This window comes from Balaenoptera ricei, chromosome 16 (genome assembly GCF_028023285.1).
Source record: "Balaenoptera ricei isolate mBalRic1 chromosome 16, mBalRic1.hap2, whole genome shotgun sequence".
In the NCBI taxonomy this organism is placed as follows: Eukaryota; Metazoa; Chordata; class Mammalia; order Artiodactyla; family Balaenopteridae; genus Balaenoptera; species Balaenoptera ricei.
In genome coordinates, this window is record NC_082654.1 from 60,004,608 (window position 1) to 60,029,889 (window position 25,282).

The window sequence follows — 25,282 nt, forward strand, 5'->3', positions numbered from 1 at the left end:
GTCACATTCTTTAAAAAATAATTTAAAAATATAACTTGATTTTCTAACCACAGAAAAGTGCCTGCGAGAGCTGTTGCAGGAGAGTTTGCACCGCTTGTTAGTGAGTCGGCTGTCCGGGGTGGGGGGTGGGCATGGGGAAGACGCGCGTTTCCTTACCGGTGGCTCCTGCATCTTCCTTTCGATGGAACCCCCAGGCTCAGGTCACCATCCATAGATGCTGCTCTCTGGAGGCGGCAAAGAGCAATTCATCTGGTAGGGGTAGGGAGTGGCGGTCCCCTGCACAGAGGCCCCCCGCTTTGGGCTCCCCTATCTTCCTCAGGGAGCCAGGGCTGTTCAGAATCTTAGCCAGAAGCGCCACTACCCAGAAAAATTCAACAAATTCTGGTAAATTTGAACAAGAGTTTGACTTTATAATTTTGGACGGAGACAATCTTTGGGGGACCGGAACTTGGGGAAGCTTCTTTTGTTTTGATTCTAGTCAAAGCAACATGAGCTTGTTTTCAGCCCCGGCAGAAAGTATTTGCAAAGGTGTTTGCCCTGGAATGAGAGGACCAGGCAGCCGGGTGAGCTCAGGTGTGGAGATGCCCACGCCCCTGAGAGCTAAGCCAGTCACCATGACCGCGTGATTCTCATTCTTGAGGAGAAAACAGCAGCAGGCACCAAGCGGGGAGAGATGGCTTCTAGAACCAGGAACTGGAAACCAGACAGAACCCAGAGAGAGAGAGATGCTGATGGAGATGCCAGCAGTCCAGGACCAGAAACCAAAACTGCCTGATAAAGGCCTACGGGGAAAACAGGAAAAGGGGCCCACTAAAGCTGCCTGAGGGTCACCCTGTAACCTTAGGGCGGCTGCCCTGCTTTTGTGCCAGAGAGGAGGACCTGTGGCCTGGGCCCCTGTGGCTGGTAGGGCTTCCTGGGACCGCCTAGTATCTGCTCTGGGATGGTCACCTTGGCCCATAATGGGTCCTCATAATGACTCAGATTTGGGTGTAAGGGGAGCCATATACACAGGCTTTTGGGAAAGAGATGTAGACCAAAAGGGATTCTAGTGGCCCCTACCTAGACCTTCCCATCATAGGATCCCAATAGCCCCCTCTAAACTCAGTTATCTCCTAGGTCTGATCTATTACTTATCCAGAAAGAAAGAAATATTTCCATTTTAATAAAATGTTACTTTTATCCATCATAATGAAGTATTTACATTTAAATGAATCCGTATGTGGGAAGGACAGGTCCAGTGCTGGTGTTCCTTGGAGTGCTCTTTTGGTGTTCTCTCTCCACCTTCCCACACGTTCCCACCTCTTTGTGGGGCTGTTAAGTCCTGCTGAGGAAAGCAGAAGTTGGAGGTCTGGTCTCTTTAAGATGGGAGCCAGGGGTAGGAGAAAGGAAGAACAGAAGGTTTTTGTTTTTTTAATAAGATGGGGTGGTTGAAGAAGACCTGAGCGGATGGGATGAGCTGAGACTTGAAGGAGAGCACCTGCCAAATGGGGAGGGAACATTCTAGGCTGAGGAACAGCACAGGTGAAGTGGCACCAAAGTGGCAAAGAGATGTGTTTCTAACCTGAGGTGGTGTGTTTCAGGAACTGCCCATCAGTGAAGCTGGAGCTTGTGGGTGAGAGCGCAGGTGGACGCAGAAGGGTAGAGAGATTGGACTTTATTCCAAGTGCAAATAAGAACCACCGATGAATTTTAAGCAGCGGAATGGTCTGATCTGTTTTAAGAAGATCATTCTGGAAAGAAAAAAATATCACCCTGACTGAAGTAGAGAGAATGGACTGTAGGGAGGAGGCAACCAGTAAGGAGGTTGTGGAACTGTTGACAGGAAGGAGGAAGATGGTCTGGACTAAGATAGTGCCAGGGGACTAGTATTCAAGATTATTTTGGAATTATCTTGGGGAATACACAGAACCTGCTGGGAGGGGCGAGAGACTTGGAAGATAGTGATTCGGTTTCTTGGTGGTGCCTTAATACTGAGATGGGGTTGACAGGGCCAGAAATGGGGGTAGGGGGCTGGACATCACCAGTTATATCATGTCTAAGACATACAAAAGGCGTCCCATGTCATTTCACCTTGAATCTAGAGAGAGCTCAAAGGAAGGTCCACTACTAGAGACATAATTCCTGGGCGTTATCTGCATAGAGGTGGTGTTGGAAGTCATTGTACTGGGTGAGATAATGAGAGAAAACAGAGAGGGAGCCCCAGGCCTCAGTGTTTGTTTGTTGGGAGGCAGATCCAGGAAAGATGGAGGAGGGGGAAGGAAAACCAGGAGTGTGGGTACTGAGAAATTGAAGGTCCTGCTTCATAATATAACAGTACTTGTACTGTAAACCAGTACTGCTTGTAACAACAAAGTGACCTATATATGTAGAGCACCTAACAACTTTAAAAGCATCATGTATTTGTTACCTAAGCCTTTAAATCAGAGAGATGACAAGTTAGGGCTTTTTCCCAGAGTGAAGTGTTCTAGGACAAAGGGCTGTGATTTGGAGAGAACCGAGTTTGTTTCTGCTCACAGATTTCAGCTGAGTGTGTTTGGGCAATTAGGTTAGCTTGTTTGAGCCTCAATCCCCTCATGTGTAAATTGGAGAAACTGCCCCATTTCCTACATAGGGTGGATGTTTGTGAGTCATTATTTTTGTGATACTATTTGTGAGCCATTGTCTCTAAAACGTAATGTTGGCGAGGAAAGCTGATGCCTTCACACCTGGGCAGGCACCACCTGTGCCGGTAAAAAATAAAGGCTGCAACTGACAACCACTTGTTAAGCCTCTTATAAATGAAAGAACACATTACTGGGTTTACAAGATGTGGCCTGCTGATGAATTTCACCTAATGGTGACTCTGTTTCAGTCCTGATGAATCCAAGCTCCTGTTCTCCCAGATCGCTGGTGTCACATTTAAGGCTGAGCTGATTTCTCTAAGTGAGAGTAAGGAAGTGCAGAGCAGCGGGCAGGGTGATCTGAGGCCACCTCAGATCAGCAGTTTCCCTCCTATACCAAGCCTTTCCCTTCTGTCAATGACCGTTAGGACTTAGGGCCAGCAGAGGGGCTCCCCTTTCTGGCTATGCCGCAATCCCTAGGGAGCCTGTGAAACACAAGGAGTCCCCAGTACTGTTCTTAAATTCTGGTGCGGCAGGTCTGGGGCAGTGACTGGGACTTGTCCTCAAGTTCCCGGGAGGACTATGAGGCAGGCAGAGTGGGGGAAGCCCAGATGCCACACAAACCACAAGCGTGTGGTTACAAGCCATTGCAACACATGGAACAGAGGACCATCTCAGTTCCCGAAGAACCTTACTTAACCCAAGAGAAGAGACCAAACATGAGGTTTCAAGGTGGGGCCTGTGGGAGGTTCTGCCTGGTTTCCCTTCAGCTGGTTAGCAGGTCCCCCCACCCCGCCCCCGCCCCCGCCCCCGCTTCCAGGCTGGGGCAGCCTCTTGCCTGAGGTGTGGATCCACTGGGCTGCTAAGATCCTCAGCAGCTCCCGAACAGATGCCAGCAGTTGATTCCAACAGGCAGCAACACCATCGCTTCCCGCTCTGAAGGGGGATGAGAGGTTTCCTTTCCTACCAGCAAAGCACCTTAAAGCTTCTCTTCTCCCCGTGGTGATGACAGCCCTCGCAGACGCGTCTTCTTGGAAGCCCTCCTCAGCCACTACAGGTATTCCCCCCACTGGCTATGCAGTTGTGGGGAGAAGGGACCAAAAGATAAAATCTTGACACTAAGCCCAGACTGCTTCGTAACTGTGGGAAAAGATAATCAGGGTGAGTTCAGAAGGCAAAACCCTGCCGGGCAGCCTCCCTCCATCGGGACCTGTGACTCGGGGCCGTATGTCCTGTCCTCCTTTCCACGTGGGTGCCAAGTCAAGCATTCATTTCAAGGCCTGTCACTTGAATAAGCAAATGTTTTAACGGTCAGACAGAACTTTCTCTGAATGCCGTAAGATAACGTCTGTGAACAATGACCTTTTTTTTTCTTTTTTAGAATCTAAACTTTAGATTCTAAAAAATAACATCCAATCACTCATTCACAACAGAGCAAAACTTTCACGCCTTTTTCAAGAAAATGATTTTTCAAACATACAAGTCCAAATTGGGTGTTTTTTGTATTCATCTTTAAAAAAATGAAGTTTGCTACCACTGGACTAGGCCCTGAGGGGAGTTTATACAGACTGTATAAATGAGGCAGCTGGATATTTGGGCAGGATCCCTTTGCAAATGAAGATCAAAGTCAAAAAGAAAAAAACAAATTCACTTTATTTTAAAGACAATGATTGGCATACAGAAGGTATGCACTAGCATAAAATAAACTTTCATGAAAAGCATTAAAATCCATTATAAATTAATTTATTAAATAGGTATTTGGTATATGTGATGGTTTTATTAGATATTACTCTTATTTATTGCCAACCCCCTCCCACAAAGTCAAAACAAATCAGAAAATCTCTTAACTCCGATTTACACTAAATAATTTATTTTCCCAAAATGTGTATGTGTTCTGAGATGTGACACATGATACAGTTCAATTGGTCATTCTCTATCAATCATAATATGACAGGACACAAGAGGCTAAAAATGGCTCATCATAATTTATTTTATGTTAAAATGTACAGCTTTTTTTGTTTTTGTTTTTTTTTTTTTTTTTTTGAAGTGACTGACTAAAAAGAGAACAGATAAATACAAGAGTGTCGCTGGCTCCTATTTTATACAAGGATTACGCCTCTCCTGCTTGGCCCTTACAGTCACCCTGTACAGGTACAAAGGCTACAAAAAAGGAAGCAATATAAACAGACACAAATAACTTTTTTGCTTTTTTACATGCGATTTGTAAGCTTAGTTTGAGCTATTCACAAGCTACTTCTCTATTTTTCCTTAAAAAATAACTCCAATATTTTATAAAGATAGAAAAATCTACAGATGGAATGAAAATGTAAAGTTAGAGGCATTTCCATAAAATAGCAACTTTACACCAAATTCACTATTTTTTTTTAAATCCTGCCAAGTATTTGGACATATATGAAATGTTTCAAAACCTGACAGATAAACACTGAGATATGCTTCATTCAATAAACAGAAGTCTGCATTTATAAAACAGAAAGCTGCCTTTTTTTCCCCAAAGAAATCTGTCACCAAAATGGAAAAGGGTCTCAACTTTACACCAAACATTTAGCAATAAAACCCTTTTGACTAACCAAATGGGAATAGCTTTTATAGCTCTTTACAGTTTTATAATTAACAAAAATATAGTTTTTTTTTAAACCCTCAAATTAGGGCACCCTAATCAAGGCAAAAAACTTAAGAAATGGCTTACCGTTAGCACAACACTTGTACAGTACTACAAAATGCACTGTCACTAACAAAGACATTAGCGGCATGCTGAAGTGTCACCTCAAACAAAATATACAATAACTGAAATGCTAAAGGCATTTACATGGAGTAGACGGGGAAGAAAAAAAAAAACTCTAGGTTCAGTATTAAAACAGATAATTGGGGGTGGGCTGGGGCACGGGGCTTGATATCCACATTGTTTAATGGAAGCAGGCACAGCAAGTGGCTGCCTCCAAACTGTAGTCCAAAGAGAGGCCTTCCTTTGCAGAGAATTTCATATAAAAGTAACAGAAACAAAGGTACCAAAAAAGAAAAAGGAAAAAAGAAAAAAGAAGAAAGAAAAACAACTTGTATAAGGCTTTCTGCTGCATACAGCTTTTTTTTTTTTTTTTTTTAAATAAATGGTGCCAACAAATGTTTTTGCATTCACACCAATTGCTGGTTTTGAAATCGTACTCTTCAAAGGTATTTGTGCAGATCAATCCGAGAGTGATGCCCAGGGGTTTTGTGACTGCCCATTTTGCCTACCTTCTCATGTAGGACCCATTGAGAGACTGTTTGGACATGCCCGGGTTCATGTAGCCGTGATGCCCGGGGGCCGTGTACATCATGTTACTGTGGGGCGGGGTCTGCATTGGCTGCTGGGCATATGGCTGGGTTCCCATCATGCCCATCTGCATCTGCATAGGGTATTGGGGTGTTTGATTCATGTAGCCATGATTGCTGTGGTAGCCACTGTTCATCATCGGCTGGGACATGCTGTACCCATTCATGGCATTGAGAGTGTTCATGTTCATGTTCACAGAGTTGACATTGTAGGCTGGGGATGGCATCAAGTTCACACTCATGTTCATGCCTCTTTGCATCGTTAAAGTCCGTGCAGGACCCTGCATGGCTACAGTCTGGGAGCGCCCATAGATTTGCGACTGGTGGGTGGCGGCGGCTGGTGACAGAGATGCCGATTTGGTTCTCATGGAGACGTGGCCCTTGCTGGCAATCTGGGTTTGCAGTCTTTGGCTGTGGGAGATGCCAATATTTGATGCCGCCATGTTCCGTTGCAAAAGAGGCGGTGGCAGATTCATCGGAGGAGGAGTCAGGTTGGGGGGTGGGGTCATGGTAGCTTGTGCTTGGGGTCCCCCAGGGACGGAGTGTGGAGACTGAGAAAGCTGAACAAGCCCTGTGTTACTTAATGGTGTGGACAAAGAGGCACTGTTTGCATAGGAAGTTACAGCAGCGGAATGGCTGTAAGGCAATGAATGATCAATAAGTGTATTAGTTAACTGCTGTAGTTTGGCAAGGCTGAAGGTGGCTGATGGCTGGGGGTAATGCCCAGCCCCAAAATCACTCTGACCCATCCGTTCATATAAGCCAAGGCTGGCACTGCCGGTCTCGGGGATCTCAGCCAGCTGCATGGGCGGCGTGAAGTTAGCTGCCATGCTACACTGAGCCAGCTGCTGGCTGCTGCTTGGGGGCCTGTCCACCACGCAGCCTTGAGGAGACTTGACGCTGCAGGTCGGGGGAGAGCTGATGCTGGTCTGCTGCAGCATGCTGCAGCTCCCACTGATGTTGGACATCTGCTGGGTGACAGCGCAGCTGCTCTGTGTCAGACTGCTGGAGGTGAGGTTGCTATAGGAGCAGCTGTTCTGTGAAGAACCGTTTCCACAAATGCTGCCACCACCCATCGTGGAATCATAGCTGCTGGGGTTCTCGTAGTTCTCAGTTGTACTCTCAATACTGCCCAGGTCACTAAACCCGCTGTCTACGACTTGCTGTGAGTGATCTGAAACGGATGGGACGTCCATCATTGGACTGGTTTCCATGTTCTGCAAAGATGGCACTGAGATGGCATTTTGATCTGGGCTGATTTGGGCATAGCTGTTTTCCAGGGCAGGGACACTTGGGCTGTTGACAGAACGTACTGACTGGCTGGGGTGGGAATGGACGGATGAAACTGGGCTGCTGTGGTCTGACTGCTGGCAGTCGTCTAGAGCGGCGGCGATCTGTGGGCTTTGGTCTGCGTGGGTGTAGTTCCGTAGGCTTCTACAGGCCTCTTGAGTCTCGGCACAATCCTGAAAGGTATCGTCCTGTTCACTGTTCTCCTGGGTCAAGGACTGAACCGCTTGGACGGTCTCAGAGTCGATTTCCAAGGTTGCTGTGTTTCCCTCTTTGAACTCAGAATCTACTTCTTCACTGTTCTTTTGGTCCTGCTCCTGTGCCTGTTCTCCTGTGGGTTCCTCATCAGATTCAGGGGCAGTTTCAGTGGCTCCAGCAAGCTCCTTAGGTTCACTGTTACACGAAGCTGTAAGGTCAACGCCACAGTCCATTAGGACCTCTGGGTTTGAATGATTAGGCTGCACACTAAGGTCTAAAAAAGCCTCCTGGTTTTCCAGTACTTCTTTGAAGGCTTCTCTTGGGCGTTCTTCCTTCTCCGATTCGGCAGACTCCATGTGACTGTCATCTTCATCGTCTGCATCATGCCCCTCATTGTGAGATGGCTCTTCATCCTCTTCCTCCTCCTCTTCATGATCATCCAAATGCACAGGGTCTTCTTTGTCCGTGCAGACTTCGGGCTCCTCTCTTTCCTGACTTTTGGCACCACAGGGGTCTTTTTCTACATTTCCTTCTTCTTCCTCCTCCTCTTCCTCCTCCTCCTCCTCCTCCTCCTCCTCTTCCTCCTCGGGTTTGATTAGATCGTCTTCAGGTTTTTCACCTGGCGATTTATTTGGACTTACAGGTGCACACGCTTCCTCCCTTCTGTTTTCGTCCCCAGGCAGCAGGGGTTCCACGGCTTCCTTGACCTCCTCCTCAGTCCTGGTGGGAGCAGGGCTGGTTTTGTCTGCTGGAGTCTCCTTCTGTTCTTCCACTGTTACCTGGTCATCGGGCTCCATGGGTGTTTCTGGCGGGGTGTACAAGTTCAGTTTAAATCCAGTCTTCCTCTCTTTGTTTGGTCTCCACTTAGATAGACCACGCTTTGTTCCTTTTGGCCACTGTTTGCACTTTAGAGGTTCAGGATTGTCTCTACTGGCTTCTTTCAAGTTATTTGCATCATCATCCATATTGTCTTAGTGAGGAGACAGAGAGAAAGAGAGAGGAAGGAAAATAAAATCTTAGAAAGCATCACCACGAACAACTTGAATTCATTTTTCTAAATAATTTAGCACATGCTGCTTTCAATTTAGCATTTTAAGAGTTGATGCTAACGACACAGTCAAACCTAATACAGAATAATATTGTGGTATAAACGGAGTAAATAACCTAGGCCTGGAAAACAATATATGGTGCACACACCACACACCTCCACACACAACCCACTCTTAACAGAAAGTTGTGCTTTTTATAGGAAGCACATGGATACAGGCCACTATACTAAACTTATGTGAGTTTGACAAGCAAGATACTCTCTGATACAAAAGCCTGGAATTCCACAATGTGAAAAGAATCAATTTGAATATTTGCAAATTAGGAAATGCAGGGGAAAGGGTTAAAGTTAGCTCATATCCCAATCACCACTGTACAGGAGAAATGAATAGAAGTCTAACTTGCATATTTATCCTGAGAAAGTGAACTTCAGCTTGTGGACATTTACTGGATTGAAATGATCTCAGATGACATTATTTACTTTGATTTGAATGTTCTCTCTGGCATAAAAATAAACTATGTACCTCTGAAACAAATGAATAAATAACTAAATAACCAGAACATAAATACATCTGTAATCTACTCCAGGATCATCATTTCTGGATGACACAAACTATAATGTAATTACCATGAAATTATTGAACATTTAAAATACAGGTATTCTTTTTATCACTAATTCTATCCACATTGCATTTTGGATCAATGTGCAAATGTATGGTTTGAATATTAAATAAGAAACAAACCATAACTGTCAAGTTCATTTTAGCTCAGCTAACCTTATTTTTACTGTACCTATATGCACATATGAATATAAATATGTAAATATATATATTATAAATATATTTATATAAATATAAGCAAGCAAACAAGTAAATATATGAATAAATACAAATATAAAACACCCAAGTCTTAAGATCTTTATAAAATTAAAGATTATACTGATCTCCTAGAGGGGTCAATTTAAAGGAAAAGCTTCACAAAGAGAAATAGCCTTATTAGAAACACTATTTTGGAGAACAAAAACAAGATCTAATAATCAGTGTGGAACAGAGATCCCGTTTGCCAAATTGGATATCTAATCCAATCAGTGCAGAACAGGGTAAGCTCTTAGCTCATTTATGTAATAAAAGGATTACACGTAAACTTACCTGAATGTATTACATTCAAATTGGCTAGCTGAAAAGATACGGTGCTGTAGACTGATTCCTTCAGAAGTGCAAAGTACAATCTCCAGTTAATAGACATCTCACTATGTTCATATGTCTATACATATGGACAGGCAACAGGCATGCCAATGACCTCGGATTCCACATTCTTATTCCACGTGCTACTAGACCTATCAGCGTTTGTAGGAAACCCCTCTAAGTCAGAAGATGAGTTTTCCAATAATTATTTTTTAAGAAAGAAGATCCTGAAAGGAATCAGGTATAATATGGCAACCTGGAATTTTTAAAGGCAAGTGGCACAAAGTGGAGCATGAAGGCAGTGATGATTCTTGTACAGGCTCCCGAGAAGACAGCTAAGAAGCGGAAATAAGGCTCAAATTCCACACCAAAAAAATGACCTCTTTCTGCAGTTGTTTTTGTATGTTTATTTGTTTAAGGAAACTAACAAACAAGGCTTGGTTCCTCTATACCCAGGGTGAAATGTCACTGCCTCAGCGAAGTATGTATGTGGCAACAGTATTCTTGTTAATTAAGAAAGTCAAGGAGCTGCTTGCTCATGTTCTTAAAACTGTGGCTTTTCAAAGGCAAGAGTGATAACCTGTGGTTTCCAGGGACGTGAGATGGCCTGTTCTCTAGACTGAAATAAAGTAAGGTTTTGAATAGAGTCGTTTCCACTGTAGAGTACAGACTGTCCCACAAATACTCATGATTGAGCTGGAAGCTCAAGCTCCCAGCCTGACAGGCAAGGGATGGTTTCTTTTAAATAGGGCATCAAAGAGGAGTCAGTGGTGTTTAATATTTTTTTTAGAGGATGGGGTGGGGTGTCCCTGCCAAGAGCAACTGTAAAACAGTAATTTGAAAGGAAGGATAATCTCTTGATTTCCACATTATCCTATATTATCAAAGCTAATAGTGATGGTGTGGGTAGGTTTTAGATGATTCTTGGTAAGAACATATACAAAGACACCACTGATTATAGGATACATCATCAATTTACTAATATTTGTTTTTCAGGAAAAAAGAAACGACTGCATTCAGTGCTCACATCAATAATAATATATACCCTGATTTCAGAAATGTTAAATGTGAAAACAAGTACATATTAGAATCAAGGAATTGCAATGCGTTTCTTATTGACAGACTTCAAAATTTTTGAGGATAAGCCAATTTCTGGAAAGTAAGATGAACCCACCTAGAGGGATGTTCTGGTCTATGTTAAACTTCTAAAGTTGTTGAACATAAAAATCCAATTCCAGGAAGAAGGGATAGAACCTTTTATGAATGAGAAAGGACAGATGAGCACTTATTTCTGGTGGGTCGGTACAGCCTCAGAAATGCCTTTGGGTAGAATTCAGGTGCCTGCTTTTTGGCAATAATAGACAGATATTCACAAGGGTAAGGTTTTTATAATTCCTCCACTTACTTCTACAAGGGTCAGCATTCTTAAAGCAATGATTGTCTTTTCCTTCCTCTTCCTCTGTCTGTCTTTTCTTCCCAGGCTGATGTTGGAATGCTTTTCTCAGCACTGGCTTCCCGCCATCCTCCTCTACTTCAATCTCACAGGTAGGCTCCAGCTGTGGCATTGGCCTCTCTTCGTCTGAGTTGTCAAAGGGCTCGTTCAGTACTTCTGTCGTCTCTGAAATGGTCTCAGTTGTTACACTGCTGTTGATCCTTCTGCGTTTACGACCCCTTTTCTTCTTTAGCACAAAAGGCCTCTGAAATTAATGCCAAACATAATACATCAGAGCTCATGAGAAATTACAGTGTTGAGTCGATATGCAGCAAACATGTACTGAACGCGTGTCTGAGACTCTTACACGTAAAAACTTCCGTAATGTCTTTGTACTTAACCTTCCATTTGATGTTTAACATCCCTCTCGGGCTCCTACTACAGAGGCAAGTGCTTTCCAAATAAAACAATTGTTTACTCAAGCAGATGCTTTGAGAGGGAACATCCTAGCAGCTGAACTGTAGATTTTAAAAGCTAAGGTTTGCTTTTCTAGCATATATTTTCCAGTAGTACCTGCTGGCTTCAAAATCCCGTATATCACAGTGATTAAGTCATCATGGACACCAATGTTTCTATAATCGTTTCAACAATCAACTAGCCACTGGGTCACGCATTTTAATACTTGATAACTGTTCAAGGAGCACCTACTACGTGCAAAGCACTGTAAGATATATGATGGTGTACAAGACTAGCCTACTTGTTCCCCATTTCATAGGACGTCAGGAATGATGCAAAAGAAGAAAGGGTACTTGAAGAAAGAATTACTCTGTTTACAATGTTAGAGTCATGTATTGGTGGCTGCAGGGATATCACTGATAATTCTACTTTTTTTCTTTTTTTGGCCGTTCCGCGAGGCTTGTGGGATCTTAGCCCCTGGCAGTGGAAGCACGCAGTCCTAACCACTGGACCGCCAGGGAATTCCCCAAAATATTTTAACATAGATGGCATCTAAAGAAAATCTAAAGACATGTGGAAAGTGTCTTATTTACATAAGATATAAAATTTTTTTTCTAATTGTTCTACGGGTTGGCACAAATGACTCTCCATAATTGCAAATATAAAATGCTTTTTTTTTTCCAAGCAAAAAGTACTCAATGATACAAAATTCAAATATAAGAAGAATAGGCAGATTTGCTGCTAAGATGTAATCTGTCAATAATGGGTCTGAAAAATTACTGAAAATACATTGCAAAGAAGGGTTCAATATGCTTGGTTAAAACTCAAACTCTAAGTAAAATGTATCCAAGAATTATCGTGTCTCACATTTTTAACTGTCTGAATGTTCACTGAAGTGCACATATAAATCCTGATAGTCACATTCTGTAATTTAACACTTAAAATTATTAATCCCCCCAGCTGGCCTGCTCTCTCCCTAATCCATTAGAATTTTCCCAAACATAAGTATAGCCAATATACAGAACTGGTTTTCTTTAGGTTGAGTCCATTTATATGATAGTAGGCATTTATCATGCCTTGGATAATTCTGGTTTTTTATGTTTTTAAAACAAATTTCTTTTGTTGTATACATAATGCATGAATACATTTTCCTTGTAAGAAATCAAAATCTTATTCATAAGCCTAAAGTCCACTCTATGGGATGCTCCTTTCTAGCACCTCCCCACAGCTGCCCTTCCACTAGAAGATTGCCAGGCTTAGATAAAGGCACGCCAAGCTGGGAGTCAGAACAGCAGGTTCTTTGACAGACACCACATAGGGTGGCCTTGGGGCACAGCCTTAACTTGCTCTGTCACTATTAGTCTTGGCTATCCTACAGTGTCTGGTCCCTCTCTATGTCACAGATAGATACTAAAGACAAAGATATCAGCTCTGGGTTGAGCAGTTACCTAAAGACAAAATCAATTTTTTACTTTCTGCACAGGGTATGTGTATCTAGAGAAACCACCAGGCTACTAAGATATGAGACATTTCAGTAATGTGTACTTGCATAAAGCAAAATAGCATTAAACTGAAGGGCTTAAAATACCTTCTAACAATTCTATGCCAAGAACAAGAAATAGCATCAGGAGTGCTGGGCTTGGAGTCTGAGCACTCATCTGGTTCTGCCTCCATCTCTAAAGAGTTGTGTGACCTTGGACAAGTCTCCTATCCTCTCTCTGCCTTGGTGTTTTCATCAAAATTCACTGAAGTGTGGTTTAAGTGCTCCCCTGGGCCCTTTTCTGTTCCCATAGCCTGATTTACTCCAGTCCCATGAACCAGCAGGTGGCAGTAACTACCAGACTAGCAAGCCTGCCTGTCCCTGGTTTCCTGTCACAGCATTAACAAACCACAAAGAATAAACACAATCATGACTGTAAGCTAAACGATGACGATACATGATCAGTGGGACTGGATACAAATAAACTACATCTAAAGAATGGAGAGTGAAACAAATACTAATAGATAGAATGTTTGCAATGATAAATAACATGTGATTGAAACTGACTTGGACGGAAAATCTAAACAGACACATACCTTTCTCTTTATGGCAACTGACTGTGGTTTAGTCAACCTTGGAGGAGAGCTTTGAATATTTTCTTCTTCTTCTTCCTCCTCCTCCTCCTCTTCCTCCTCTTCCTCTTCCTCCTCCTCCTCTTCCTCCTCTTCCTCTTCCTCTTCACTGCTCTCTTTAGACAGCTCCATTAGCTGCCCTCGCTCCCCTGCCACTGGCCGGCTCTCCGGGGAATGCAAATATTTATTTTTCGATTGTACTTTTGCAGGTGATTGCCTACTGTTAGCTCTAGATGACAGGATTTCTTGCTCCTCCTTTTCCCAGCAGCTAGCTTGTTCCATTAGCCGCTCAGCCTAAGGGGGGAGGGTAAAAATAGCGGGCTAGTGAGAGGGCAGTTACACAGCCAGAGCCTCTAAGGATAAAAGGCAAAGGATCTCTAAGTCATTTCTGATCAGGATAGTCAGCCAGCCAAGCAGCATTCCAGCTGCATCATCTCAGAATTCTTTTGCATCAGTTAGGATAACAAATCAAAGAAGATTGGGTTTCATGGGATATTTAGCAGTATTAATGATGCAGCGAATTGGTTTGAGTCCTTTATCACTACATTACATGCTCACTGGCATGGAGCACTTTAAGCAAGTTCATAAACACAAAGAATCGATTGACATTGCAGCCTTGGAGCTCAGCACCAAATTTGATCTGATTACATGCTGTCAGTAGTGAAAAATGCTGCTTTGTGATCAATGATAAATGTTTCATTTTTCATACTCAATAAAATTATGTCTTACCATGCAACCTCAGTTAGGATAAATTAGTGCTATATCATTTCACGAGCTCTCTAGATAACCAAGCTTTTGACAATGATGTTAATGACTTTCTTAGCTTCAGAATGCTACAAGATTGAAGTTACACAACTTAGGCTGATGAAGCCAAATTACCTCTTTTTCAGCTTCTCGTTCTTCTTCAGAAACTGCAGCATTAGAAATTAAAATTGGGGTCCACCTCAGACTCTCTGGATCAAGCTCATTAGTCCGGGAACAGGTTTTCAACTTTTCCATGTGGCCCAATATCAACTTTTCCCGTCTAATGATGACAAATCTGTAATGTGAGGAGGCAGAACAAAGTGCAATCAACAGCTGAAATTTCATTTCACCTTCACATATTGACGTATGCTAGCACTAATATTACCTGGGTTAGGAAAAGCCAGAAAGCTCATCAATGAAAGGATACAGCAAATTGAAATCTGGCCAGCAAAAAAGGGTCATTTCCTGTTTTCTTTTTAGGAGAAAGGTTTTGATAATACCGTTGGGGAACCTCTTACCTTTAACTGGAATGAAGCCACCTAACTTTAGGGACCCTTTTCTTATGTAAGATGCTTAAGAGGCAGCCGGGTCGCCCAGGGCACCAGTACTCACCTGCCGTCCCTCTTGTCAATCATGTGGAGGTGCTGCAGAGTGGTGGCGATGTCATGCGGGCACATGCCCGTAGCTCTGCTGATGGCCTTGATGCTGATGTGCCGCTCATGGTGGTGGTAGAGATATTCTAAGATGACACTCTTCCAGTAGGCCAGGTAGGAGAGACGGCCCAGATCAGAGAGTGGCTTTTCAGGAGATCCTGCTTGGCCTTCTCTTCTAGAAAGCAAATAGCCTAGGGCAGAAAAAGCAAAAGTGGACCTCACTGTGGTGTTTTCAGACATTGGAACAGGGGCCACTTGAAATAATATAAGTAGCAACAAGGTAAAAACATCACATCAGAGAAGTGCATTAATTTTATGTATAGTCTCTTCCCAGCTACAGTGATTTGATCTCCACGACGTTTATGCTCCTGAATCTTTTATAGCAGCCCTGTAAGTCAATTCACGTAGCTGGTGGCAGCATTCCAGACATACACTGTGGCATATTTAACGAAGCTAAGGTTGAACACATTACTTCTGATAAGTCTCAACGTCCAAGTGCCCCAGCTTTAGATCCTTTCAAAAACTAAATGTCAGGCACTCACTCAGAAATCCTGTCGAGGGACCACCCCAAACATTAATGGGCGAGTTGTTTTCCACAGGAAGGACCGAATGACCCTTTGACAGCTGGGTCTTAATAAAAGAGAAGGGCCTCTGTTGACTGAGATCCTATATTGCTTGTTACATTTAACTAGCGGCTGATCTGAAGCTTTGTTTTAGGACTAATAAGAGAATGTCTTTTAAGTCAACTGCTGCAACTCATACCAGCTCCACTAGCTCTATTTTCACCTCTTTCATGGAAATTAATTTATAATCCAACCGTTGCTCCTACAAATTAAAGCAAAACAACCTCCTTAAGACACACAGTTTCATGTGAACTCAGAAAAGCCCTGAGCACGGTAAGCTTTTGAACGCGCACTCGACAGCATTGCTGTGAAGGTTCCTTGGCAGAGGAAGTTTAAAATGAGAAAAACTTTAAACCCACTTGAAGGTAATGAATGAAAGCTGGCGGCTGTCTCGGTAATTAAGAGCCACTTATGGAGTAGAGAAGAAATGTTATAAACTAATGATGTCTACCTTGCTCTAATTATCTATTTCAACAGCCTCACCTTCATGAACTTCCTAAATTTAAACAAACATCAACCACATACAGTAGGTGGCAGCAATTACAAAATCATGCTGCTCTGTAAACCACCCAAATCTTCAGCATTTTTCTTCTTTATCTACATTTTCAAAATGGCCGCATTTTCAAGAATTTTCTCAATTTTGGATTTTTTGTTAGAAGAAATCAATGCCTCTGATGCATTCTCCTGCCTCTCAGAATCACTGTAAATGCAAAAATATAGAACAAGAAATTCACTCTGACCCTGGAGGGGTATAACCACAACATTTTGCATTTTGATGGTTTTAATCTGAACGCTATTATAAAGGATAGGCATATATTTAACTTTAGGTTTTGTTGAAGTCTTTTTGACTTGTCTCTTTAACTCATGTTTAAGTGCAAAGTATTTGATTGAATGCAAACAAGCACCACAAAATTTGACAGTCAAACCACTGTCGACACGTCATTCGGCTGCACACCACGGCTTTCAAGAGCAGTATGTCAGGAATGCTAACGCTGACGGCCACTGTGCAGAATCCAGCCCAGATCGTGCCCCGTCAATGTGGGGAAGAGCTCTCTGTCACCAGAGTACAAAGCGTGCCCAAACTTCAGAACACAGATAACTGGCACATCTGTCACCTGCCTGGCACATGCTGAGAAATTTACTCCGTCGGCTGGAGGTCCCAGCTCTGTACTTCTGGGGCAGCGGGTTGGGGGGAGGGGAGGGGAAAAGAGCCACAGTATCGCGGATATGGGACCATCCACTTTTGTCCAAGAGACCCTGCCATTAAAAGTCTCCTGCAGTGACTGTGAAATTCCCTAGCCCCTCGTTGGTTCTTATCTGAACCCCACAGCTGGGGACAGAAAGCCCCCCTGCCACCACCCCAGCCCAGCAGAAAAAAGTCTCTGTACAACCAAAGTGGTCAGAAGGTAGTATGTGCCCTCCCTACCTTATGTCCCCACTGTGATGAGCAACCTTACCCAGGAAGCACATGTATTTCTTTGTTCTGTCTTCTCTTCCCACAAGCCCTACACTGGGCTAAGAGAAAGCAGCCAGAATCCCTCCCAAAGGTAGTTTACACAGTGCAAGCTTTTACACCCTGAGGAAGTAGCATATACCTTCTCAGGGCCTGAGACCAGATGGGTTAGGCCACTGGAACTCTCAGGCAACCTGGGGTCTGTGGAGAGAGAGCATCTAGGCATGGACCTTCCGGCACCTGCTGCTCCCACCGTGTTAAGTGGCTGTCTCCTGGGACACTCCCTTGGACACAGTCCGTGGTCTGTGACTGAGCCCCAGCGAGCCCACGTACACCGAGCCCACCAGACACTGACAGCGAACACGTCTGCACTGCGCTAGCGAAGGCTGCAAAGGCTACCGACACCTGCCAGGAAGTGATACTTTCTTGGATGCGGGAGAGGAAAAACTGCAAACCCAAACTCCAGCCAGAAAACATCAAGCAGGTTTTCAGGGATGATGGGCACCAACATTACAGACCACACAACGCCACTGTCCGAAGGCATCATTGCACTGCCTGCAGTTAGTTTTCCCTTCTCCTCTCGGACTCACGAGCCCCTCAAGGAGCTTACACCAGTGGAAGGAACTTACACTTATGCTAAGAGCCATTTGTAAGCCCACGAAGTCTTCTCCTGAAGGAGAAATTTTTGGTTTAAATGGAATCCATTTCAACAACCAAAATGACCAAGGACAAATTTCTGGGTCCTTACGAGTTAACTGAAATCACTGGTAATATGTTAAAATATGTACAGTAGCTTAGCAGGAAAAGTTGTGCTATGTCTCCTCTACTCCATTTGTGCACGAGGTTGATGTAATACATGATTTAAATTTTACCTGCAGCAGGCACTTGTCCTCAAAAAAGCTGTAGCTGGTGGAGCTTCATGACTTGACCTCCATAAACATGGAATGTTTTAAATAATGAGTTTCTTGCCATCTTTTGTTTCCTTCTACTTTTTCTAGGCTCCTTAAATCATCATTACTATAGAGCCCATTGACAGAATAATTTTTGGTAAGAACATTTACTTATTGAGTGATTATAGAGATGTGGTGCTTTAAGTTACAGCTCTTAAATTTAACTTACCAAAAAGATTCCAAATAATTGATCTAAGATGCAGGGAAATAAAAAGCACTTATCTTGGAAGCCGGTGTATTATCCTGAAGCATCTGAAACAAGTACAATACACCTCTGGTGAATAGATTCCCGTGGTGCTCTAACACCTTTCCTTAACTCAGGATACTTTCAATCAGAAAACCTGAACTACCCCTGGGGAAACCTGGCTGTTCAGACTGGAAACAGTGATGTTTGGAGGACAAATCCCAGTAGCTGCAGTATAATTAATCGCTGGTGAAATTATTCCCTTTAAATTGTCTGTGAGCCAGAGGTGCTGGTGAACAGCACTTCCTCTGTGATCGGGAGACTTGCAACTGAAAGCTGACTGGCCCGTATACCCCTCATCCACATCAACTATCTTGATTACTATCTCGAGGAAACTAGCTGCTTCTTTTGCTTCACTGGAACTACTTACCCAAAGGAAAGTGAGGTCTGAGTTTCAGTGTATGGACCACACACTATATTCAAAAGATTATCAAGGTATTTGCTTACAGGGAAAGTAAGAACAAGGTGATGTCTGCAAAAACGTAAACGTTTCTAGGCTGTATTGCATGGGACCCAAATTTAACCTCACCTCTGTTAAGGCTGACCTACTTGTAGTAAGATAATCAGTCCTCATGTTAACTACCTCTGATCTCTAATGTTTGAAATGGTTAACTTTCTCGTAGGGGTCAGAAAAAAAGTGGTAGAAAGTTGCCTTCCTGTAGTCAGATCCATTAGGATAAGGAAGGAACTATCTGGACAAGGTCACGATTTGTTTTCGCAGCCTGAATTCCCAAATTAACTGAACTCCCAGCATATTAAATGCAAGGTTAACCCTTGCTTAATATGAAACATTCCTTCCTTTTAAACAAGTAATATTTTAAGAATATTAGACTAGACCAGAGTGGAATAATGTTCTTCAGCAAGGGGGTAGGCACAGGTAAGGATTTTCCTCCCAAAGGCAGCCACCCTCACCCTTGCACACCTTTTTCTTCTACCACCTGGAGCCAAATCATATGAACTTCCTCAAAGACAAAAGGGCAGACTTTGGCAAGGTACTCCCAAATCCCATCTGTCTGGATTATATGGCTTTGGAGTAACTAGCTGCTTTTAGGGAAAAAATAATCTTCAAGGATTATACACTTTTCATCGGACACCTGTTTAGCTCAGCAAACCCCGCTGAAGGGTTCTTATCAGTAGTCAGCACTGGGTTTGCAAGCCTGGGAACTAACAGCAGGCCAGGGATTTATGGCCGCTCTCAATCAGAGGAAATCCAATGGCTCTAACCATGTATCTCATGACTGGGGACGGAAATTCACTGGTCCACGCTCATCTGTTACTGGTTTCTGGGGTTAAGCAGCTCTGTGGCCAAGTGGACAAATGGCATGTTATCAGTTTAAAAAGTGGAGATAAATGAATTTCACAGGCTATTTATGTCTCCTCACTGAAATTTTGTGGTGATTTTGCAATTAGTAAAGAAGGAAGCTGAACCTTAGCCTTCCTACTGTTTTAAGAGAGTAGGGGTATTCTAAATGATCTGGGACCTGCCTGAATCCTTACTGCTTTCCATTTATTAAAAATACAGATGCGTCCCCAGTAAAATTGGAAATTTTGAATTTTTGAGATATTTTGTATTTTAAGAGCTTGGTTTTGAAAATGTGAAAGTTTAAGACATCGCTCCCATAATTATATGGGCTTGATGTAATTATGTAACAACTTGAATAAACACTGCTTGGCTTCTCAGTCTACTGTCTACAGACCAGTGGTTTTCAGAGCATGGTACCAGACCAACAGTACCAGCATCACCTGGGAACTTGTTAGAACTGCAAATTCTCAGGCCTATGGATCAGAACTTTTGAGGGCAGAACCCAGTGCCCGGCCTTTAACAAGCCCTCCAGGTGATTCTGATGCACACGAGTTTGAGGACCATAAACTCTGCTGTGGGGCTGCTGACTTCGATGGGGATGTGAAAACCGCCTTGCGCAGTAGGAGAGCCAATGAAGAGACAGTGGGACTGAAGAATCTCAGGTGAGGAGACCTCACCCAGATCCTTGGTGGTAGAGAATTGGGGACAGGAACCTCCAAAGCCCCGCCATACTGAAATTCAGCCAGGGTCACTGAGTCGCAGAGTGCCTTTGTCCATAGCTTCTATGCCTATGCTTCTCAACCTTCACTATGCAAACAATCACCTCTTGTTACAACTGGTTTCTGATTTGGTAGGTGTGTGGTAGGGCCCGAGATTCTGCATTTCTAACAAGCTCCTATACCAAGAACCACACTTGAAGAGCAAGGGTTTATACATTAAATAAGTGATTCTCAAACTTTTGGGTCTCAGGATCTCTTTACATTAAAAACAAGTTATTTAAGAGCTTCTGTTTATAAGGGCTATAGATATTAATTTTAGAGAGAAATGTGACAAATACTTATTTATTCATTCATTCAAAAAAAAAAAAACACACCCCATAAACCCATTATGTGTTAACATGATTTTCTAAAATGCAAAACAAAACAAAAAAAAATAGTGAGAAGAGTGGCACTGTTTCACATTTTTCCAAACTCTCACACAACTGGCTTAAGAGAAAACAGCTAGATTCTCATATCTGTTTTGGTATTCAATCTGTTGTGATATCACAGGTCATGAAATTCTTGACAACTCCACTGAATGCTCGCGGGAGAATGAGAGTGAAAAGGACAAATAGTATCTTACTATTACTTTGAAAATAGTTATCTTGCAGATTCCCTGAAAGGGTCTTAGGGATTCCCCAGGGGTCCCTTGACCATACTTTGAGACCATCTGCATTAAATAAAAGATGAGAAGAATTTTTAAAAGATGGGCAACAAGGCCACAAGTATTTTAAAACAATATGGCACTTACTGAATACAGTATAACAGATCATAAGAGGCACTACAGGTTGGTTAAGGGCAAGGGTTCTAGAGCTAGACTGCCTGCAACGTAATCCAGGGTCTGCGTGTACCAGCTATGTGGCTTTGGGCAAGTTATTTAATCTCTTGTACGGATCCCTCATCCATACAATGTGGAGAGTAATCATACTGATCACTTAGGGTTGTCATAATAATTAAATGAATGAATACAAAGCACGTAGAACAGTGCTTGGCATATTACAGAAACCCTATATGAGTGTTAGCTATTATTATTATTCAACATATTGAATGAATAAAATCTCAAGGTGATCATTTGGTGACTAGATATCCTTACTGCAGGGGAAATAAAATTTGGACAGAAGGAGGAGACAGACTGCTGTATGGAGTCAGACTGAGAAGAGCTACTTCTCCTTTTTCCTACTTTTGCCTGAGACGCCTGAAAACCATTCCACCCACTCTACTGCCTCAGACAGTTCTCCTCCCACCCCCACCCCCATCTAACCACCCAAATATAAATTTAATTAAAGGAAGAAGCTATGAAAAAGCAAACAAACAAACATATTCTGCCTCGAGGAACGATCTTAAGAAACTGGCGGCTGAAAGCTCCCAGCAAGCACAGTTCTATGCTCCCTAAATTCCCTTTGGCCCTTAAGTCCTTAACTTCAAGGACTACCCTCAGGAAACAGCAAGCCTATCAAACCACAATAACAATGATGGCTGGAGGGCTTTAGCAGAACCCAGGGACGGTCCCAGGACAGATGAAACAAAGACCCAAATGTTCTAGAAGACCCAAGTGTGTCCCTGGGAAAATGGCCTGAGCCAGTGAAACCCAGAGAATGGAAACAGCAAGTCTCTGGAGAAGGAGGGCTGGCTGCCCTGGGTCACAAGCCCCCCTTTATTTTGTTTTTATTTTTTACATTTTTTAACATCTTTATTGGAGTATAATTGCTTTACAATGGTGTGTTAGTTTCTGCTGTATCACAAAGTGAATCAGCTATATGTATACATACATCCCCATATCTCCTCCCTCTTGAGCCTCCCTCCCACCCTCCCTGTCCCACCCCTCTAGGTGGTCACAAAGCACTGAGCTCATCTCCCTGTGCTACGTGGCTGCTTCCCACTAGCTATTTTACACTTGGTAGTGTATGTATGTCCATGTCACTCTCTCACTTCGTCCCATCTTACCCTTCCCCCTCCCCGTGTCCTCAAGTCCATTCTCTAGTAGGTCTGCGTCTTTATTCCTGTCCTGCCCCTAGGTTCTTCAGAACCATTTTTTTTTTTTTTTTTTTAGATTCCATATATATGTGTTAGCATACGGTATTTGTTTTTCTCTTTCTGACTTACTTCACTCTGTGTGACAGACTCTAGGTCCACCCACCTCACTACAAATAACTCAATTTCGTTTCTTTTTATGTAAGCCGCCCTTTAAAATCTCCCTTCTCAAAGATCCCACCAGCTCCTCCGCAGACTGCTCTGGTGCTGGGCTCTCCCTCAGTCACGCAGTGGGGCCACTGGTCTTTCTTACTGAACACCCCCGCCTCTCTCCCAAGTCTAGTGGAAGAGGAATGAGGGGCAGCTGTATGATTGGGGCATGATGCCCCTGCTATGCTGTGTGTGTGCGTGCACGCGTGTGCATGCAAGCCTACAAGACCATGCTGGAATTTACCAGACGAGTTCCATGATTCTGTGAACGGGCATGGCCTCTCTTGAAGGGGGTGGTCATTCTGTGTGTCAGTCACTCAGGGAAAAGGTAGGTATTTATATGAACTCACGAAAACAAACTCATAAGCAGGGCATCAGGAGACAGGAAAGGGGACTCTCCTCCCTCTGTGGTGCCCTTGTGTTGAGGAGGGTGAACATCTGTGAATGAGTTCCTAAGTTGGGGGTGACCAGGGCTAGAGACAGACCCCTGTGAGACAGCCACAGGCCAAAGATGAGTTAATGGTGTTCTATAACTGATAATCTACCTGAGTGAGACTGCATCGCTTTATTTCTCCTTTTTCTATCTTCTGATCTAGCCCAATGGTTCTCAACCCTGGCTGCACACCAGAATCACTCAAGGCCTTTAAAAATCTACAGATGTCCGTATCCCACCCAGTCTTCAACTCTTGCCTCTCAAGCCACTCTGGTCTCAGATGTATTAGGGGGTATATTAGGCAAAGGGTCTTGGGGACTATACCTTGGCCAGAATATTAAGTTGGGGTGCAACACCAATCCCACTTCTCCATTTCTGTCTCCCCAAATGGCTGTGGTTATAGCAAGTAGAAGGTGAATCTTGGGCAAAACAGAGACATCTAAGAGTTGAGGCCAGGGAGGAAAAGGTCACTTGGCAGAGAGTTCTGTGATAGACTTCACAGAAGCTTCACTTATTTAAACATCTAACTGAGAAACATTTGTTTATGTATGGCATGTCACCACACCAGCAAGGTCCTGGTCTGGTGTCTTAGAACAATACAATTTTTCTTTCTAAGAAGATGATCATGTATGAAGTAGATTCAGTCTCTCAATTTTCTTGTTAGGAAAACGAGGCACCTCTGAGAAGGATAAAATGATCAGGGAATGAGAGATGTTATACTTTGTCAGTATCACTTATTCCTAAACTAAAATCATTTGGGGAAGGCAAGAATTTTAAAAAATATCTTTCCTTAAATATATTTGGGAAGTAACCAGATTCTTCATGAGGCCCTTGCCTATTGCAAATTAAGTAAAGCTCTGACTCATCACTCAGAGGCACCTCTGGTTAGGTAACAGCAATACAGTACGGGTACCATGACCTCTGAAGTGACAGAAATTAGAAAGACATGTCAGAAGAATGCCCTCCTCTTTGACCTTTTATAGGTTTCCACAGTTCAAACCACTTTTACATTCTGGAAAGTTTTGGGAAAAACAAATTTACCCCCCAAAATTTTTTTATGATGAAGTAATTTGGCATTTAAAAATTATGTCCTTTCTTGTAAATAGGCAAAGGTCCACATTGGAGATTCAATCTGAAAAACTATTTCAGAAACTAATTTCTTCCAAGTTGAAACCTGGATAAAATTTTCATATTTAAGTTACAAAATCCTGGTAACAAGAATTTATCTTTGAACAATTACAACATTTTAAATACTGCATCAAACCCATACACACTTCAAATAAAGCATCTCCTCTGAGCAAGTAACTGTATGTACTCATAATACTTCACCTGTGAGACCATTCTCCTGTAAAACATTACAACTGAACTCTCCTTTAAGTAAAGTACTAAAACCAAAGACTAGAGTTTCTTTTGACCACTGAGGTTCTGTGGTTCTGGGGGGGGTAGCTGAGATAGTTCATTGTCTGGTCTAATCCTCCCGGCCGACCGAGGGGGGGCATTTAAACCAATGTGGACACTGGCCACTGATTTCAGACCAAGTTTGGAGATAAGACAGTTAGAAGAGCAACTTGCCTTTCCATTTGCTCTCCCACAACTCCCCTAAAATACTGCGTGTGTGTGTGTGTGTGTGTGTGTGTGTGTGTGTGTGTGTGTATTTACCTGCTAATCCTGGGTGATAAGCTTTCACACGGCAAACACAAGAATACAGCAAGACTGAAGAAAGAAAAAAGTGGGAAGAGAAATCTCTCTAAAATTTTTCTTTGTTTTCAAAGTACATTTCAAAAGGGATTTGTCAGTCTTTGAGACAACTTTCTAAAATCAAAGCACGGCCTATCTCTCAATCTGATTGATCAACTAATGCTGAAAATGTAAGGCAGAGAAACTATCTCTAGTTGTCCTCAGGTCATCTAGACAAACAGTCCTATTCCACTGGTCTACAGAAGTCAAAAACTTCTCTTTTCATTTATTTTTTATTTATCTCCTATAAGCTTTCAAACAGGATTCGAGGTAAAAAGCCTCTGGCAATAAATTGGTATCCCCACAGGGTTACTGATGAGCCCATTCTGACAGATGCGTAGGCTTCTTCGGGGGGGGGGTGGGGTAGGGAGCTGGGCTGGGGTGAGGTATTCAGTCAAGTGACTGACTGGTTTGCCAGTGGACTTGGTATCATGTAGGTATCTAGCCTTTAATCCTATAGGGATCTTAAAGCCCAAACTGGCTACAGTCAGATGTTAGCTGTTGGAAAAACAAAAACCTATGCAATATCATCACTAGCAGTATGAAAAGACATCAGT

The 25,282-nt window shown here is 43.0% G+C and overlaps 1 protein-coding gene across 1 annotated transcript in view; it reads right to left on the minus strand.

Moving 5' to 3' along the window:
* Nucleotides 1-4,332: 4,332 nt before the first annotated feature.
* Nucleotides 4,333-25,282, minus strand: part of KAT6B (lysine acetyltransferase 6B) — a 178,538-nt gene continuing 157,588 nt past the window's right edge. Inside the window, 5 exon segments of the mRNA XM_059899109.1 lie at nucleotides 4,333-8,385; nucleotides 11,052-11,343; nucleotides 13,611-13,940; nucleotides 14,526-14,685; nucleotides 15,003-15,234. Of these exon segments, the coding sequence (XP_059755092.1) occupies nucleotides 5,849-8,385; nucleotides 11,052-11,343; nucleotides 13,611-13,940; nucleotides 14,526-14,685; nucleotides 15,003-15,234 (3,551 nt within the window). The 3' untranslated portion in view covers nucleotides 4,333-5,848.